General features: G+C 39.5%; 1 protein-coding gene across 13 annotated transcripts in view; it reads right to left on the bottom strand.

Annotated features, from left to right (window-relative positions):
- Window positions 1–20,967, bottom strand: part of INVS (inversin) — a 203,775-nt gene that overhangs the window by 69,403 nt on the left and 113,405 nt on the right. For all 13 annotated transcript variants that reach the window (XR_006416889.1, XM_044452971.1, XM_044452988.1 and 10 more), the window contains 5 exons: window positions 20,123–20,296; window positions 18,795–18,962; window positions 17,990–18,170; window positions 15,221–15,330; window positions 12,876–13,047 (listed from right to left, as the gene is read on the bottom strand). Coding sequence is in view for 12 of the 13 variants with exons in the window: in XM_044452971.1 (XP_044308906.1) it covers window positions 12,876–13,047; window positions 15,221–15,330; window positions 17,990–18,170; window positions 18,795–18,962; window positions 20,123–20,296 (805 nt within the window). In the remaining variant the exon portion in view is untranslated. The remainder of the gene's footprint in view (window positions 1–12,875; window positions 13,048–15,220; window positions 15,331–17,989; window positions 18,171–18,794; window positions 18,963–20,122; window positions 20,297–20,967) is intronic.

The following is a 20,967-nucleotide window of genomic DNA, read 5'->3' as shown; positions in this document are numbered from 1 at the left end:
CTTTTTCCTTGGTATCATTTTCTACAAAATAACAAATGTCTTGCGGTCTAGTAAAACTTGAGTTGAATGGAAATTGTTCCTGTATAAGCAAATGCAAGAGACTACAATGATGTAATGGTAGATTCAAGTTCAACACAGCAAATTTCATAGCAACTCAGCCCACTTTAAAAACATGTGCAATTTTATATTGTCATTTAAGCCAGCTTTTTCTGAGACTAAAAGGGCCAAATTATGGATAGTGAAGGCCATCCTGTGTGTCCATGGAATGTCTCAGAGAGTGTCCAAAGACTGGAACTAGTTTAGTAGTATAGAATCTTGTAAGCCAACTGCACCTTGCCTCCTTGTAGCCAGTATGAGAGGAGAAAAATATCTGAGGACAGCAGCTACAAAAAATGTGCTATGGATTGGCAGAGACCAGCACATCTCAACCATGGTCCTTTTGTTTTTAAAATGAAATATACACATACACATACACACAAACAACTTTCATGAAAAGATGTTCTGCATTTAAAGCACGCAGAGCAGCTGGAGAGGCTGATCTTTCAAAAATGGACTTTGGTTATAACATGTTGAGGTTTAGACCAGGGGTCCTCAAACTTTTTGAACAGGGGACCAGATGAAAGGTGCCGGCGATGGGCGCGGGGCGTGGGCGTAGCCGGGAGAGGGCCCGCGTGCATGGCGAGGCAGGAGCATGCGGAGGTCATTTTCTCCCAGCGAGTCCAAAACAATCTCCTTGCAAGCAAGATGCCACACAGTGCGGTGCTGGCTTGCTTGCAAGGAGATCTTTTTCTCTGAGTAAGTCCAAAACGATCTTGCGAGCAAGCTGCTGCCTCGCTGTGCATGCATTGAGTCCAAAACCTTTATGGCAGGCCGAATTTGGCCCGCAGGCCGTAGTTTGAGGACGCATGGTTTAGACCTTCACCGATTTTCCATTTTTCTTTATAACGCTGCTTTAAGCGCTTGAGTAACAATCTTAATTCATTTTCTGTGCTGTCTCCTGCTTTATTAATTTTGTTATTAATAGTAATTCATTGACAGAAAAGCCATAAAAGGTGTAAAATTGAATCGGACAATATCTTGCTGTAAACACTCTTCTCCTGCCCCACACCCTGTTTTGCCAGTGTTTATGATTTACTGTAGGTTCCAAGGATTAGGACACTACTTCCAGGATCAAGAACCTAGGATACAGAGTCTACCTGAATACATCAAAACATAGAAACAGAGCAAGTCAGAAGGGGTCTCCTGGGCCATCTAGTCTGACCCTCAGCTCCAGCCGGCTCCGCTCATGACATGCCCACCATGTGCTTGTCTAGTCTATGTTTGAACACCCTCACCGATGGGGCCTCAATCACCTCCCATGGAATCCCCTTCCAAACCCTCGAGGTCCTGTCAGAAAGTGCTTCCTGGCATCTAAATGAGCTTTGCTCCGTTGCAGCGCGTCCTGCCTTCCTCTGTGGGAGAGAACAGGTCTCTACCCATCTCTGTGTGACATCCCCTCACATACCTGTATGTCACCAATAGATCCCCTCTGAGTCTCCTCTTCTCCAGGCTGAAGAGACCCAATTCCCTCAGTCTCACGTCATACCCCATCCCCTGCAAACCGGCCACCAACCTTGTGGCCCTATACTGCACTGACCCTAACCTGGCTATATCCTTCCCGTAATGAGGGGCCCAAAACTGAGCACCATACTCCAGTTGCGGGTGCACCAGAGTTGTATAGAGTGGTAGTAATACCCCTCTCCATCTAGAAGCCGCACTTCTGGCTATGCAATCAAGGGTGGCATTTGCCCTCTTGACCACCACACCACATGACTCATGTTTAGCCTGCAGTCAACCAGCACCACGAGGTCCCTTTCACAAGTGCTGCTCTCCAGCCACTTGTCCCCTAACCTGTACTTATGACACCCATTCCAATGCCCCAAGTGCAAGACCTTGCACTTAATCACATTGAACGCCATCCTGTTGTCTCCTGCCCACTTCCATAGTCTGACCAAATCCTTTTAGATCTGCAGTACCTGCTCCTCAGTTGTGGCCACTATCCCAGTTTCAGTATCGTCTGCAAATTTGATCAGCAGACTGTTCACCCCTTCTTCCATGTCATTGATGAAAAGATTAAACAGGATCGGCCCCAGGACAGAGCCCTGGGGGACCCCACTTGTCACTGGCAGCCATCCCAACAATTCCCCACTAACGGTTACCTTCTGCTTTCGGTCAGTCAACCATGCCCTAATCCACCGGACAGTGCTTTGGTGTATCCCAAAACTCCTCAGCTTCTCAACCAAGATATCTTGGGGCACTTTGTCAAAGGCCTTGCTAAAATACAGGTAAACCACATCCACTGCATCCCCTCCATCTGGTCACCTTGAAACCTTGTCATAGAATTCCACAAGGTTTGCTTGGCAGGACCTGTTTTTGCAGAAGTTTTGTTGTGTGCTGCCAGCCTCCTTTCCCTATCTAGTATCACTATATCTCTCTCTATTATGAGCCTTTCCATTGTTTTCCCTACAATGGACGTAAGGCTAACTGGTCTGTAATTCCCCATGTCCCTTTTACTACCCTCTTTGAAAATTGGGACCACTGATGCCACCCTCCTAGAGCCTAGAGCCTTAGTAATGTCCAATGCCCAGAGGAGCCCCTTGACTTCTAGGGGGGTAAGTCTAATCTGTGCCCCTAAGTCCCTGGCCTCATCTAATCTCCTATGTGGATCTCCCCCATCCTGCTTTGGGGAGAACACAAAGGAAAAATAGTCATTTAGCTTCTATGCCTGTTCCCTCGCATCAGTCACTGGATCTCCTTCCTCCTTATTTAGTGGTCCCACCACTTGTCTCCCTCTTGCTATTTACATGCTGAAAGAAGCCCTTTTTGTTGCTCTTGATATTCTTGGCAAGCCTCAGCTTATAATCAGCCTCCTGGTATACCCTTTTGCCTATTTGTCCCAGTACCCATTTCCTGCAGAGTTTCCTCTTGTGTCTGATCCCTCTAACCACTTTCTTTCACATCCATGGCGGCGCTCTCCTTCACCTCCCTGCCTTATTAACTAGAGGTATCATCAAGGCTTGTGCCTCTAAAACCTCCCTTTTGAGGGCAATCCACCCCTCCTCAACTCCCTTGCCTTCCAATAACTTATTCCAGGAGACTTTCCCAGTCAGGCCTTCAGTTGGCCAAAGTTGGCCCTCTTGAAGTCCCAGTTTCTAGTGCTCGACCTGCTGTACATCCCCATTCCCCTGATCTCAAAACAAAGAATGGAGTGATCAGTCGCATCCAGAGCTCCCTTAATCTGTACCTCATCTATCAGCTCCTCCCTGTTGGTCAAGACCAAGTCAAGGATGCCCCCCCCCCCCGTCACCTCTCGGACAACTCACCCACTATAGCCTCTAGGAAGCAATGTGACCTGGCTGTCACCGCTGAGTGAGTCTCCCAACTAATACCCGGGAGGTTGAAATCTCTCATAATTAATGTACCCCTCCCCCAAGATATCCTTAGAATCTGATCTGTCAGGATATTATTCAGGGTCTCAAGATGACCTGGAGGGTGATAACATACCCCCACTGTCAGGTCTCTTTCCCTGTCAAAACCCCTAAGTTTCACCCAGACTGCCTCTACCGAATCCCCATGTGTGCTGCATTCTATGTCACTGCATATTATCCCTTCCCTGACATATAAAGCTACACCCCCACCCCTTTCCCTTCCTGTCCTTTCTAAACAGGTGATACCCCTCTATGTTCACATTCCAGTCTTGCCTTTCATCCCAGGAAGTTTCTGTGATCCCCACCAGGTCATACCCTTCTATTCCCAGGAGAGCTTCAAGCTCTTCCTGCTTCTTACCCATGCTCCTAGCATTGGTGTACATGCACCTCAACTCCTTCCCACAGCTTCCTTTCTTTGGAGTCCCCAGCCTCCTCCTTTCTCCCACCTTCCCTGATACTGCCCCCTCTTTGTAGGTGTCCTGTCAGTCCCTGCAGTACCTCTAAAACCCTGATCCTCTCCCCACACTTTTCCAGTGCGGACAAGTTTCTGGGGGGCCTGAACCACGCCCCCCCCCCAGCTCAGTTTAAAGTTTTCTGGACAAAGCTCGCCAGAGCATCTCCAAAGGAGCTTTTCCCTATCCTCGTTTTTTCCTCCCCCTTTTTATTTTTTTAGACAGAAAAAAAAACATAAATACAATCACAACAATAATAATATAACATAGCAAGAACACAATAATTAAAAAAGAATGGAAGAGTGCATCCACCACCCCAGAGACCACTACCACCATGATACACATACTATAACTATTAATAATATATACTTCAATTATACCCATATCCCCTCCAGAAATTCATATAAACTTTATTGGTTTTACAGCCTTTGCCTTCTATCAGTACTGCTTTTACAGAATCTTCCCAAATTTCATTATATTTGCTTTCATTAACCCTTTTTAAATTTTTATTTCTGTCATCAGTTTATCATTAATTACCATATTCCATATTTCATTATACCATTCATGCCTTCGCAAAACCCAATTCTGTTTCCAATATTTAACTATCACTAGCTTAATTGCCATTATCATACTTACAATCAATTCTTTCTCAGCTTCATTTATATCTTGTTTTTCCATCAATAGTAATAACAGCATTCTCAGTGACATTTGTAAATCTATATCTAAAATTTCTCCAATTTCCTTGAATACCATAATCCAAATCTTTTGATGTTAAATACCATCTCCATATCACCTTGTATCCATGCTCTTTAATTCTTACTGACATATTCTTATATACTCTTCTATTCCAAATATTCTTTCAATTCTTGTCTTTTATCTCACCTACATCCATTTCCCAAACTGATTTTAAACTTTTTGACTGATCCCCTAACTCCATTAATATCCTGTAGATTTTGGCAATTCTTCCATTACTTGTATAGTTTTCCTCAGTCTCACATTCTTTTATACTCATTTCAAATTTTGTTAATTGTCTTTCTTCCTCTTTAAATTTGTCCTCCATCTTTATCCATTTTTCTAATTAAATTAAATTTGACCAATTTAATTTAACCTCTGGCAATATACTCCTTAATTGTATTATATTTTTATCTTATTTTTCCAATCTTCCCATTTATATATATGGTTATTTTTTAATTAATTAATCCAATCCTTTAATTCTATTTTTGGGAATTTCTCCATTTCGATCACTGGTGTTAACGGAGAAATTCCCAGGATTACCTGTTGCCTCCATTTTTCTCATACTTCCATTGTATTTTTAAAAAAGGGATTTTGAATTCTCTTAATCTTTTTAATATCCTTTTTAAACCAATATGACTCTAAATGATTGCCCTTTTCCCTTAATTCTTTCAATTCAACATCACTCCATATTAATTCTTTATTTTGGGCTATAATATCCACAACTATCTTTAATTGGTTTGTCACCCAATACTTTTTAACATCTGGAATGCCCAGTCCTTCTTTTTTTGGTGATTCATACCATAATGCTTTACTTACTTCTTACTCTTTTTCCACCATTACAATAGACCTCCAAATAATTTCTGCATTTCCTTTAATTTTTGATCATAAAACCTGATTGGGATCATCCAAAACAAAAAATTAATCTTTGGCAAAATTTTAATTTTTGTTACTGCAATTCTTCCAAACCATGATAATTTTACATTTTTGTATTTTCCTATTTTATCTTTTATATCATTCTTTAACTTTTCATAACTTACAAACCATTGTATCTCCCAAATTCCTTTGAATGTGCATATATTCTCTCTATAGTATTTATTGGGTCTTGAAATGCTAGCAATGTGTCATCTGCGAATAGATTCATTTTGATTTTCTGGCGTACTCCAAATCCTTCTGTGTATCATTCCTAATTGCATTTGCCAATATTTCCATCATTAAAGCAAATAATACTGGGGATAAAGGACAACTCTGTCTCATCTCTCGACAGGATTGTTTCTGTAATACCATCATTTACAATTATTTCTGCTGTATTTTCTGAATATAATTGATTTATTACTTAAACTTTACTCCAAATCCCATCTTCTCTATTAAGAGCTTCATTGTTGGCCATTCCACACAGGCAAAGGCTTTAAATATATCCAATGCTAGTCTGCTTGCCTTTATATTTTGGTTCTCAATATAATAGTTAATATTTAAAACTCTCCTTACCACATCTGACATTTGTCGACTTCTTATAAACCCACATTGATCTTTCCTTATATATATAACTACGAGGGCTGTTCAATGTATTCTCGGTATCAGCATGAAGAAAAAGGAATAATAAATAGAAATAATTTTTATTTTTCAATGTAATCCCCCATAACTTCAATACACTTATTACATCTAGAAATTAACTTTTCAATTTCTTGTAAAAACTATCCTTCCTCCCTGTCTAAAAAATGTGCGTTCATTGACACCTTAAGCTCTTCATTGTCAGAAAATCATTTTCCACGAAGGTCTTTTTTTAAATTCGGGAATAGGTAGTAGTCACTGGGGGCCAGGGCCAGACTATAGGGTGGGTGGTTTATTTCTTCGAAACCACAGTCTTGCACAGCAGCCTTCGAAACACACGCCGTGTGAACAGGCACGTTGTCGTGAAGAAGCAACACACCTGTAGTCAGTTTTCCCCGCCTTTTTTTCTTTAATTGCTTCTCTTAAATTATGCAGAGTGGTTGCATAAGATGCTGCGTTTATGGTTTCACCTTTTTTCATGTACTCGATCAATAAAATTCCCTTTGAGTCCCAAAACACTGTGGCCATGATTTTTCCGGCCGATGAAGTGACTTTGAATTTCTTCCGTGGGTCAGCACCTTTTTTATGCCAATGCATGGACTCCTGCTTACTTTCAGGGTCATTAGTGATGAACCCAAGTTTCATCTACAGTAACAATCCAGTCGAAAATACTCGATGGATCTTCACCACAGAGCTCTAGACACTCCCTACAGCACTTGACTCGTACTTGTTTCTGAGGCACCATGAGCATTCGTGGCACCCATCTTGCACAGACCTTTGAAAGGTTAAGATGGTCATGAAAAATAGTAAATATGGTACCAATGGATAGGTTTGTCATCTCTGCTAACATTTTGATTTTTATTCAGGCATCTTCCAATACAAGCTTCGCTTTTTTTTTCACATTTTCTTTCGTAGTGGCAGTAACCGGCCTGCCTGAGCGAGGGTCATCTTCAATGCTTTCTCTGCCCCTTTTAAATTCACTTGACCACTTTTGAACAGTAGATAATGAAGGTGCAGAGTCCTGGTAAACGGCCACCATCTCTTTGTGAATTATTTTTTGACTTTTTCCTTGTTTTGTAAGGAACTTAATCACAGCGTGGTGCTCGATTTTCTTCAACATTGTCGTGTCAGTCATTACGGTTGTCTTTCACTGAGGATTACTAGGGAACTAATGATCACACCTATTTGAAATTTTGCATGTATACCCTCAGATAGTGTCATTAGCTAATGAAATAATTAAATTACCCACATCCCTAGCAAATCAATCCGATACCGAGAATACATTGAACACCCCTCGTATAAATTTATTCAATCTATTTACCAATATCGCTGTAAAAATCTTAGCATCTTGATTAATAAGAGATATCAGTCTGTAAGATCCTTAGTTTGTAAGGTCTTTATTGGGTTTTGCTATCAATACTATCACGGATTGTCTCCAAGTGCGTGGAATTGTTTCCCCTTCCATAATTTAATTAAACATTGTTTTCATTTTAGGGACTAATCTTTTTTTTTTTTTTAATTATACTATTCAGCACCCAATCCATCAGATCCTGGTGCTTTACCTATTTTTAGTTTATTAATAACTTCCAATATCTCTTCTTCTATTTTAGTTTCCATTTTTTCTTTATCCTCTTCTCAGATTTTACACTTTAAATTCTCTACTATATATTTTTGGCTTTCATTCAAATCTATTTTATTTCCCTTATATAATTTGTCAAAAAACCTTTGCAAGACTAAAAGTTTTTTTTTCACCTTATTACATCTTTCCCCCTTTTCATTCTTTATTACTCCAATTAAATTATTTGCTTTTTTGACTTGCATGGCTCTGGCCAGCATTTTGGAATTTTTATTACTATTTTCATAAAATTTCCTTTTCAAGTAAATTAGATTTCTTTGAACTTGTTCTATTTCAATATTTTGTATTTCTTTTCCTCTTGCTGTTAATTCTAACATCATTTGCTTTCTCTACTTTTAATGTATTTTTTCTCTAATTCTTTAATTTCTTCTAGTTTCATATGTTGCTCTTTTTAAAATTATACAAATATTTTATTCCTAGCCCTCTTACCACTGCTTTCATTGTATCCCATATTACACTTGTATTCCTACCTCCTTTTTCATTTATTTCCCATATTTCTTTTAATTCTTTTTCCATTTTTTCTGAAATCTCCTTTTTAAAGATCCTTAAATCTATCCTCCATCTATCTGCCTGTCTATAACCACATTCTATTTCCATTTCCATCGTTATTATTGCATGATCTGATATTTTAATTACTTTTATATCTGTATTAACTATCTTGGGCAATATTTCTGATGTTATAAATATATAATCTATTCCTGTAACATTTTTGTGTCTATTTGAATAAAATGTATATCTTTTCTGGTTCCCATTTAACTCTCTCCAAACATCTTTAAATCTGTTTTCATTGATAAATCTACTTTAGTCTGTATTCTTATATTTTATGTCTAATTTTGATGGGTTAGATTTATCTTTTTCTTTGTCCATAACCATATTATAATCACCTACCATTATCACATATCCTTTTTATTCTTCTATTTCTTTACATACCTTGTCATAAAACTCCCATTTGATTTGTATTAGGTGTGTATATATTAGCTAACATCACCTCTTGTCCATAAATTAGACCTTGTATTATGAGAAATCTCCCCAAGTGGTCTCTTTTTATAGCTTTTATTTTAAATTCACATCTTTTGGCAAAAATAATTGCAACACCTCTTGCTTTAGAAGTACCGTATGACTTTTCATATACATCTGCCCAATGTAATTTTAGTTCATTTACCCCATCTTTCTCTTGATGTATTTCTTGTAAAATATAATATCTGCTTTTTCTTTATATAGATTTTTCAATTCTGACTCGTTTATATCTCTCTCTCCCAAGCCATTTACATTCCACAACACAATCTTCTATGTTTTTCCAATTCTTTCAATACATCAAATGTTCTTTTTGGTCTCCACGTGTGAAAAAATAAACACACCAACAAACCCATAATAAAAAACTAAATGAACATGTCCCTACCCCCACCCCTCCCCTCCCCTTTCCCATCATCAGGACATGTTCTCCTCTCCACCGCCTTGGGCTTCCAAAGGGGGGGGGGGAGAGGAGTCTTACCTGTAAAGACCCCAGACAACCATTCCACCCTCCCCAATCATCTATACCCTTTTATTCTATACTCAAATTTCCCTTATATTTCAGTATTAATTTCAACACTAACAAATACAATATATTCAATATCTAATACATATAGATCTTCTTATCTTTTCATCCTTCTAAATATCCTCTTCTTCTGGATCTCCTCTTCTTTCTTCCTCTATGGAGATGGTGAGCCTCTTGTTGCTATGCCCAACTTCTCCTCCTCCCTGTCTCTCCTCTCCTTCTCTGTCTTCCTTCTTGAAAATGTAGACATATCCTTTAACTTTTGCATCTGTACTGTATATTCATCATCAAGAATAATCCTGAGCGTCTTCAGTAATTCCAATGCTTCCTCCTTTGTATCAACTGTGTAATATTTTCCACTATATGCAAACCTCATCAGGAACCCCCAACTATATTTAATGGAATTCTTTTGTAATATTTGGCAGACTTGGGACATATCTCTTCTCCACTGCAAAGTCTCAGTACATAGATCAGGAAAGACTTGAATCTGATGACCTTCCAGAATAATTGGTGTCATGTTCCATAGTTTCCGCATCAATTGCTCTTTTTTTGCATATGACCAAAATCTGACCACAATGTCTCTTGGTATTTTTCTTCCCTGTCTTCTTGGGCCAACTCTATGTATTGCGTCAATATCATATCTTGTAAAGGAAATATCAGGAAGAATATATTTAGCCCAATCCAATATTAGTTGGATCAATTTATCTTCATTCTCTTTCACATCCTCTGGATATCCTTTAAGACGTAAATTCGATCTTCGTTGTCTATCCCGGATCTCAATCACACTTTTAGAGACCTGGTCTGTCATGGTCATCTGGTTTTTTTTTTTAGTTCTTTATCTTGTTCTCTTACCTGTGCTTTCACTTCTATAATTATTTGAAAATTCTCTTTGTTTCGTTTTGCTAATTCTTTTATACTTCCATCCATGTTGTCTATTTTAACATCTATTTTCTTCGTCTTTTCTTGCAGATCATTAACACCTGCCATCACCTCTGTCTTCATTTTTCTTATTTCTTGTAGAAGTATAACAGAATTGTCCAACTGTATTGATGAAATTGTTGATTTTTCCGCTGATTGTTCTGGTGGTTTCTCCGGTGATTTTTCCAGTGATGTTTTCTTTTTTCCACCCATCTCTACTCTTTTTAGCCACAAATCTGATGGATGAGGTTTATGAGAAGAATCTTGCTTTACTCTAGGTCTTTGCCAAACCATCTTTTGCTCCTGCCTAACGTTGTCTGCATTTTTGCTACGTTTAGGCATACAGTCTACACTTATTATTTTCAACTTAGAGGAGAGAACCCTTGAGTTTGATGCTCCTATTTGCAGACCACAATTACGATTGAACTTTCAAACAATATATAAATCAGTAGCTGCAATTTGACCTTCAGCCAGCAGAGGGAGCTCAGGTATTACCGTTTGCAAATATAATCGTTACATAGTCTCTTGTTTCAGTTTCACTTCTGTTTCATTATCTTCCTGTTTTTCTCATAATAAAGATAAAATAGCACAAAAGAATTAATCCTGGGATGTTAATTAACTTTGATACACATTCCTTACAGCTCTGTCCAAATACTTTCTCTTTCAATACTTTTGGCACTTTCTCGGACTTCCAGCTGCATGGGAGGATGGAGGAGAGTCACTTCTTATCAAGAAAAACAATAAATATTCAAGAAAAACAACCTCCGCCTTATCTCTCCATCTCTTCGAGCTGCTTTTTGAGTTATTATAACAAGCAATTGAGGTATTTATAACAAATACTGTTTCTCAGTCCGTAATCAGCCAAAATATCGCTTACTCTGGGCTAGGCCCAGAAGTTCCAACTCACAAAAACAACTTTTGCTCTATGTCTGGTTTCAAGTCTTCCCAGGAGACAAACAGAGGAATTGACTTACATTTCATGCAACTGTCCAGTGTTCCTTAATCTTGATTTGAGTATATCTTAATCATGTTTTTGTTGATGATCAGGAGGAGGAGATTTTTTAGCATCTGAGATCCATCCCAGCTAGCTCTGCCCCCCCTTTCCCCCATCCTCTTGAGGTGCATCCCATCCCTTGCCAGAAGTCCATTGGCAAGAGACCGGGTGCTGTGGTTGAGGAACCCAAAATGTTTCTTCTGGCACCACATCCTAAGCCAGTCATTCACCTTGGCGACCCTCCTGTCCCTGCCTGGCCCAAATCCCCGGACTGGTAAAACAGATGAGAAGGCCACTTGGGCCTCAAAGTCCCTTGTGATCCCACCCACACCCTGCCTGGCTACATCATTGGTGCTCACATGCATCACCAGAAGCAGCTGGGGACCCCCGGAGGGAATGAGACGCTCCACTCTATCCTTCACATGCCAGATGCGTGCGGCTGGGAGGCAACAGACCTCCCTCGTCTCAAGGTCGGGGCAGCACAGCGCCTCAGTGCCCTTCAGCATGACGACGATCACCCACCACCATCTCTTCCCAGTGGTGGTAGGTGGCCGTGCCCTGGTCCTTGCCTCTCCTGCAAGTGGCACCCTTGCCGCTTGTCTGTCCTGCACTACTCCTCACTCACCCAGTTCTCCCCGTCTTGTCTGTCCTGCACTACTCCTCACTCACCCAGTTCTCCCCGTCTTGTCTGTCCTGCACTACTCCTCACTCACCCAGTTCTCCCAGATAAAAACTCCTACACACACATGGATAAAATAAAAATTTAATTGGGAAAAAAACCAAAACAAAATTAAAACTGCCCCCAGGGAAGGGAGTCCCCAGGCAGCCCAGGCCGCAGCTAAGGGACGCAGGCAAGGGATGATGCCTCATAAGCCTCTCAGGTCGGTGGCCCTGCCCCTCTGCTTCCTCCTGGCCCTCTAGCCTCTCTGGCCCCACCTCCCTTCCTCTCCGCTGCTCCTCTGCCCAGCTCCTACCTTGTCTTTGCCACTCCCCTGGCCTCCCTCAGCACTCTTTCCCAGCTTCTGCCTTTGCTGCTCTGCCAAGAGGCAAGAGCCAAAAGAGCCAATATACCACTACCAATTTTTTTCTCAAAAATTCTATCAATTTATTTTTCATTTGGAATAATAAAAATATCAGTAGCAAGCTGAACCTTGGTTTCAGATATGAATCATAACTGTTATTCCATAAAATATTATTTTCATAACTCAAACAGATTTTCAAAAAGTACTTTCCCTACTCCACCACTGAGGGAAATACAGTTAGCCACTTCTGAAACTCTTTTCAGTTTCCAAAAAAAGTTATGTCAAACAGCTTGAGGGGTGGTGGTGGTGGTATGGTTTAAGAAACAGAAAGCCCAAACCTACTCTATGTGCAATAACAGTTGTTTTGCATCCTGACAATACTCCTCAGCAACTGTTCTTCTCCTTTCTAATTAATTTCAAGACATTCATTTATCCTGTGTTATCCATTAGGGAACAACTTGTGCATTTACACAATTCCCTTCCTCCACTGAATGTAGTAAACCTAAATTTAGTGCAAACATGTGTTTATACTCCTAGAAACCTTCTTATTTCATATGCTTCCTTACCTGTGCCACCATATTTGTCTGCCATGTTGATATCAATGTCCAATTTCAAATTCAGCATTGTCTGGATGACATCATCACTGCCCTTCCCAGCAGCCCACATAAAAGATGTTCTTCCCTCAAGGTCTGAATCATCTTTCACAGAAGGGTGTTTCAAAAATGCTTCCACTGTTTCCTAGAATACAAATCTGCACTGTGCAAGGATGGTACTAAAATCAATATAAAATACAGTTTTAGAATTCTGAAAACATAATGTTTGCTTAATGAAGAAAACCTCCTTTTACAGAAACATGAAGGCAAGCCTGGATATACTGTCATTAATCAGGAAGAATTCTCAATCTTGAACATTGTTTAAGCCAATCAATTATTGGTTAGTATTCCAAGGCAAGACTTTGAATGGTCAAGATTAATTCATGTGTACAAAGAAAGCACTGTATCAACTGGTCTTGAAATATTGCATCTTTGTGCAGTGCATGGCTGGCTACAAAGCCTCACTTGTTAATATGAAATGTTGTATTGCTGAAAGTCCGCTGGAATGTGTTCCTATTTAGCTGTGCCTTGAAATGAAGTGATACTCACCTGGTTTGTATGACATAAGCCATCGTTTGCTGTCACCATGCTTGCATTCAGATATCATAATAATCTCCACTCATGAGTTGAGTATGGGTTGAGTGTAGGTTGTAATTGGACTGTGGGTTGTTGTTGAGACATGAATTATATTGTCTGGACTCAGCGAAGGTAACAAACATGATGAACAACCCACAGTTCATAACTCAACAACAAACCATGGGTTCCCTTCATGGAAGAAAGAGCCATGCATTTTCTGGTAGTATTGGTGGGTTGACAACATAGGGTGGGTTCAAAAACAACCTACACTGAACCTTTGAGTGTGGATTATCATGTTGTCTGAATTGTTTCAGTGTTTTTATTGTGATGTGTGCACCTGGAATGGTTATTTCATTGTGGGATGTTTTCTACAAATCAACCAACCAAAGAATCCATGAATGGCCCTACCTGACATTTGATGGCCAATCTACGACATGCTTGCTCCTTCTCAGTTTAATTTTGTTTGTACTAAGCAACAATAAGCTGCAATAAACTCACATGTGATATATGGGATTGCTGTATGTTCAGGGGCATCAATAACTGAAATATTTATGCAAATATTATGATTTGCAAACTTCTCCAAACCATCCTTGCTGTAAGAACAGCACTCTCTGCAATCCTGTATGGTCCAAATGGTAGCCTATATGCCAGAATTTCCCCTTGCAGCAACCATCTGGTCTTCAGGGCTGTTATTAATATTAGTTAAACATGCTTCCAGTTTCTCTTTTGAAAAAATGAAGCAGTAAGCATGTCCTCTTAACTATTGCTATCATATTCACATCCTAAAAAAGCAAATGGCCAATCTCCCTCTTTTCAGGCAGTATATTTGTTCCTCAGTTCCCCATAATCAATAAACCCATACCATCTGGATACATATGCTCCATATCTGTAGTGCCCTTACTGGTAGATAATATTAATTTTAATATAAGTCACCCTGATCATCCATGAGGGGATTGGATTGTTCTGAGCACATGAGGGAACACAGCTGTCCCGAAGAACAGAGATACTGCCCACCTGGCTCTGTTCAATTTGATTGCTACTGGTTATAACCACAATGTAATTTAAGACCAGAAAATGGAACCTTATGGACAGAGTCTCGCAACTAGAAGAAGCAAGTCATATTTTAGTTTCAGGATCTGTTATATTTTATTTGGAAAAGGAACTTAATCCAGTGGGTACAGGTATGTGACACTTCCTCAGAATTCAATATAGCTCAGTACGATATAGGGCTACTCAACACTACAGGGAATGTCACATTGTCATAGTATTTAGGAAGAAAGGCTATTATCTAATGTCTATTACAGTCTGAGCCTTCTGCTTTAATTGGGCATTGTGGTTAAAGCACATCCCATGGCTAGATATGGACAATTTTTTAAAAAATGCAGAAAGTTGGAGGAGGTGTAAGAGTGAATTTCCTACTGTTTGCTGCAGTAAGCAAGTTTTTCCATTTTTTCCCTTTCAAAATCTGTGAAGCTTGTTTAACCAAAGGTTATAGTAGGACAAAATAAATACATGAACACCACGGCAGAAGCAAGTAGTGAGTGGGGAGAACTCTCCCACATCTTTCATTTTTCTTATAAAAACACTATTTTCTATCTGCAGCCTATGATCTTTTAATATGAAGGGGTGCTATCACAAGCAGTATGACCAACAGCCAGAACAATTAATAAAAGGACTGGGAACACAAGTCTCTGTTGAAGTTGGATAGATAAATTTTACGATACCATGCTTGTTTCACTTACAGCAAAGTTGCTCTGTGCTGCATAATGTAAAGGTGTTGCCCCTTGGCTGTCAGATGGGATGGTCCTAACTTTGTTTCTTTCTAAAAGAAGATGGACAATCTGTGCATGACCTAAAAAAGAGCAGAATGGCACACAGTAGGATATAAACACTGTATTCTTCATTTGGAAAGATGTGCTCTAGATTTTGTCTCCTATCCTATGAGAGAACATTATAAATACTAAAAACCTTTCCAGCCCTGGAAGATTTGAAGGAATCAAATGAGGGTTTGTCAATATGCTTTAAATCCATAGGTTGGATCCAGATGAAGTAAATTACACTTACATGTACCTATGGAATCCAGGAGGCATTCTTCCAGGTAACCCAGCCCCAAGCTGTTTAGGGCTTTGCAGGTTAAAATCAGCACTTTGAACTGGGTCCAGAAACAGACTGGTAGGCAGTACAGATGGAAAAGTACTGCCATTAAAAAAAATCACATTGGCTAGTCCTAGTTAGCTGTCTAGCTGCCATTTTGAACTAATTTAAGTTTCTGGGCCATTCTCAGGCCTCATGTACAACCAACCACAAAAAAAATCCAAACAAAAGGTTAGGAAATTACAAAAAACTGTGACAAATCTCTGATAGGCCCACTCTGGACCTCAAGTGACAATGTCAGATCTAAGAGAGCCCAGAATATGAACCTGCTCCTTTAGGGAAGTACAAACCTATACAGACCATGTTAAATGCCACTTAACTAGGCAGATGGACCTCTGATTGCATATATCTCCATCTTTCCTCTTTTGACTTCTTTGGACTGTTTTCCCTGCCAGCTAATCTTACACTGGTAGTCTTACTGTAGATTTCTCAAGCACAAGATGCTGCTAATAAGTGCCAAGTCAGAGGCAAGAAAGGTGCCAACAGTTTGCGATATATTATTGGAAGAAACCTGGGTGGATGAAGGGGAGGTCTGAGCACCTCCCAGTTACATCCTCTACGTTACATGGTGTAATGTTAATAATGTTGATGGGCAATGTTTGAAGGGCAAGAATGATGGATAGCTGTAGTTCATAGGGATTCCATCTTCCTGTTAAGACAGCCTATTTGACTGTTGACCAACTCTGAACAAATGTACCTGATGTAGAAAGCTCGACATAATTGGGTTTTTGTTGGCATATCAACCACTCCATAGTCTCCTTGCCTAAGCTAGTAGAAGTGGTCTTGGATGTCGTATTGACCCTGTAGCTTTTGGTTTAGTTGTAATGCAGCCTCCATACCAAGGCCACCTTATCAGGAGTAACTCAGGATTTCATGCCCACCAGTGAGACTACATGCCTGTCTAAAATTTTATCTTACCCAATGAATAAGACAGTAAAATTATATCTTACTGAATCAAAAGGGCAGTTTACTATAGTCCTTTTCAGGCATTTTGCATCTGAACAGGACAATACATAAGAAGGCAAGCACACCAAGCCTGTTATGGAGGGTGACTGCCTGGAGAGGAGAGCCTCCCATATCTCTGAAATCTCTCAACATGAACCAGAGTACTAGAAAATCCAAGTTCTGGATCATGTTGGGAGCCACTCCAGCCAAAGAGGCTTTGCAGTTCAGACAGAGGCAGTTAAAAAGTGATGACGGTGCAGGGCAGGACTGGACCACTTGCTCTCCTCATGTGCTAGCCTATTCAGTTACAGGGCTTCACTGAATCTAGTTTTCTGTATTGGACTAGAGGAAAGTATTCTGTGAGTGGGGGAGCACAGATTGCATGCTGCCTTAAACCTTCGCTAGCATGATGATTTCCATAGACCATCTCTAGAATTTTAGATCCAGATGGTTTTCTGATGTTTTTGTAGGATTGCCCTACAGAACTGGTTGGTTGTCATGCTTGGCCTTTAAATATGATTGCCCTCAAATGTCCTCAACTGTAAATGTCTTTAAAGTTATCTCTACTTTATGGAATTCTGTGGAGTTAAGGATGATGAAGCCTCACAAGAACATATGGCAGCAATACAAGCTATCTTACAGTCTATTTGATGGTAGTGAAAAAAGTACCACCATTGCCTCTGTTCAGTATCAGCCATCAGAGCTCTTTCATTTCAGCAGCACTCTGCTTAAACCATTAAATGTCCACCATGCCCAATTTGCATTACATTTTGCAGATAAAACCACTTGCATTGACTCAAAGTTAGATGCCATAATTTTGACAGAAGAGATGGATGTAGCCAAAGTGCCATCTGGAGCAATTGTTACGGATACTTTTCAGCTTGTGCAGACTGAGGATGTTGACAAGCTACTTGGAAGGATGAGACCAGCCATGGATCCTTGCCCATTCTGGCATCTGAAATTTGCCAGGACTGAAACACAAATTTACTTTTTGTGTATCAAAAGCAGGGAATGCCTCATGATACCAAAGATTTTGTAGACGGTAATGGTAACACTGCTTCTGAAAAAGCCAAATCCAGAAAATTGTAATAGCTGTGGACCTACGATGCAGCATTCACAGCATGGCATTCAGTGACTTCTGTTTCAGCATTTTGTCACTGGACGTTGGGATGCTTCAAGGCTCACTCTTGCCTCCCATGCTTTTCAACATAATATATTTTGCATAAAGTCATATAGAGATTAGGCTGAGGAGTCACAAATACATGGATAATGCACAGCTCAACCCCTTTTCTACCACCCTAATTTCAAGGTGGTGGTGAAAACCCTAAACCATGGAAGAAATTTGGGGGTGGATGAAGACAAACAAGCTGAAGCACAATCCAGACAAAACTGAAGTAAAATTCAGTATTTACCCAGTAAAGCTGCCCAGTGAAGGGGAGTTCGAAATAAATTATCATAAGAGGTAACATTGCAACCCTCATAGGAGGTCAACAGATCAACCACAGCCACATTCCCATCTGCAACTGCAAAGTGGAGGGGAGTTCGTCCTTCATAATCTTGCCAGTTCAGCAGCGATTCAGTTGGAGCAGCATCCTAGTTTGTAACAATGCCAGACATGGTATACTGAGCTAGAAAAATAACATTAACTTCCTATAGATCACTGATACTGCACACATATTTGGTAATATAATCAGAGGCTAACAAAGGCAAGCTATTTTTATAATTACAAAATTATAAACCCTAACCCTAACCCTACTCATATTTAAACCCAATATTTAGACTGTAATCAGCTCCACTGACAAACTGCTGTTATCATCAAGAAGTTTCTCCTGTTCCACTGAAACCTTTCCTTCAATAAAGCAAGTTCATTAAATTTAGTCCTGTTCTTTGGCCTCTTCAATATAACAACCTTTTCATATATTTGAAGTATACTCTCTATCCCTCTCCTGGCTTTTCTTCATTGAAGTAAATATACCCAGTTTATCCATTTTTCCCTCTTAAGCTGACTATTTTGGGTAACTGCTTCTGAATCACCCCATTTTGTGCATATCCCTTTAAAAGCATGGCACAAGGAACTCGGCAAAACAGGTGTCTGATTAGTGCAGAAAAGGGAGAAACTAATACTTCCAGTATTCTGTGTGATACAAGAATAACTGCCACTAAAGTTAGAAGTTCCATCAGAGTGATACATATTTGAACAGAAACAGAAACTCTTACCAAAATGCATTTGACAGTATGTACTGCACTGGGATCTTTGTGGTTAGCTGCCCAATGTAGTGGAATTTTGCCTTCAATATCTGGGATTCCAATATTAGAGTCATGTTTAATTAGAAGTTTCACGTGTTCTGGGTTGTTGTAATAAGCACTCCAGTGAAGAGCAGTTTGCTGGGAGTAACAGAAGAGACAGAAGAAAGTTTTAAATAAAATAGCATTATAGAAATAAAATTCTTTATATATGACATCAAATTTTTACAAATTATAAAGACTAAGAATAGTTGAAAGTGAGAAAAAGCTAGTTAAGTAGAAGTTCCTAACTTACTTCTGTTCAGTCTCTGAATGTCATGAACTCATGTCTATCACTTGCTCTTCATCCTCAAGTTTGAGTTCAGAATCCAATACAAGAATGCAGTAGCCTGAGAAAGTGGTGCAAGGCAGTAATCCTTTGCCCCACAGCACTGTTCTGTTTTCATCTCTTCTGAATTACTTGTTTCAGAAAAGATAGCAAGAGAGAGAAGCTGATTCAAAGTAACAAATCTGATTCAATAGTCAATATGAAAACTAACTTCAGCAATTCTACAAGAAATGGCCAAACTGGCAAATTTCCAATGGAAAAGGAATTACACATTCCACGTGGAAAGTTTTGGAACTAACCAATGAGACTTCCCTTTTAGGGTGCTTTCAGACAGTTCTTAATGCAACCAATTAAAAGACATTGAACAGCTATTCCATCTTTTTGTCCTTAACAGACATCTGTTAATGTAAAGAAAAAAGGAAGGTGTGGGAAAACACAGCAGGGTTACAAGTGGAAGACAGCATTATCAGAGTCTTTCATAAAATTCTCTGTTTGAGGCAAGGCAATTGCATAATTAAAATATCATGTGGGAACAACTTTAGTTTCTTATGTAACTCACAGAGAATTCAGAGCATAGGATGCAATATGACATATGGAAGAACAAGCCATTCAAGTGTTCTAGCCATTAAAAATGTTCAGAGTTGTTTCCAGATTTATGCTGGATCAGTTGTACTGGCAAGAGTGAACTTCCCACCCCCTTTGGCCCTCTGAAACTACTACACAGAGAATCAGAAGGCCCTGATGAATTGGGTGAACTATATAGAGGATTTCAAAAAGTTGGGCAGGGAAATCTTCTATTGAGAGGAGCCTTTCCATTCATCTTGCAAGCTCTTCTTGAGGGAAAGGGACACAAGCACCAGTTACTAAGCAGTAGAAAGTTCCATGATTCATTTTCTTACATGCAGAACACATTAGTGGGACTTCTCAGTAAAAACAGTAAAACTGGACATTAAAACTAAAATGCATTTTTGACCTTGTTCTTGTCCTGTGTGTCCACTTCTCCTGGTGCCATGTATTTTAGTAACAAAGCTAAGCACTTTGGACTCTTGTGCCGGGTAGTTAAGTGTAAAGGAGTAATTTCTTCCAAATCTTTCTTCATCCAGTTTGCTCTACGAGCAAGGAGAAGCTTCATAAAGCGATAGTTTCCCTAAGTAATAACAGAGGAGCAAAAAGATGGCAGTTAATTTCAAGTAGATTAGTAATATATAAAGAACAGGTAAATAAATAATTTAAAAGGCAATAATTAAGGACAATGGCAGGTTATAAAGCAACCTCCTCCTTTAAGCAAAAGTATTATTTTACAGTCAGGCCCACTGTTGTGCTAAGGACAAACTCTCAGGTTGGGGAAAGTTGCTATGAAATGATGCTGAGAGTTGGTTCTTACCCTAACAATGGCCTTGACTGTAAACCAGAACTTTTACTCCAAGAGTGTGGCAGGTTTGGCATACTAGAATGAATCTAACATCAACAATGATGTAGGCAATTGTCACACTCTGCATAGCTAACCTGAAAGGTCCATGTGACTATGGTATGGACTCATGAAGCACAAAAGGGATTTTTGTGTGTTCTCAGTTACTATTTTAATAAGGTTTCCTTTGTGATCATGCCTTCATCAAAAGAAATTCAGAAGAAAATAATTTATATGGGATTCAGCTGAAATGGGCTGACATTCATTATGATATCAAGTTGCCATCAGAAACAGACCATTTGATGAAATGGTCTTGAAATTGATGTTGGGCCTTAGTCTTATAAACTGCCACAGGTTTTATAATAATAGTAGCAAAACCAGAGGATACATGAACCATGATCCCAACAAAG

Source organism: Varanus komodoensis, unplaced genomic scaffold (genome assembly GCF_004798865.1).
Source record: "Varanus komodoensis strain SLA01 unplaced genomic scaffold, ASM479886v1 scaffold10, whole genome shotgun sequence".
Lineage (NCBI taxonomy): Eukaryota > Metazoa > Chordata > Lepidosauria > Squamata > Varanidae > Varanus > Varanus komodoensis.
This window is presented reverse-complemented; position numbering and strand designations above follow the sequence as displayed.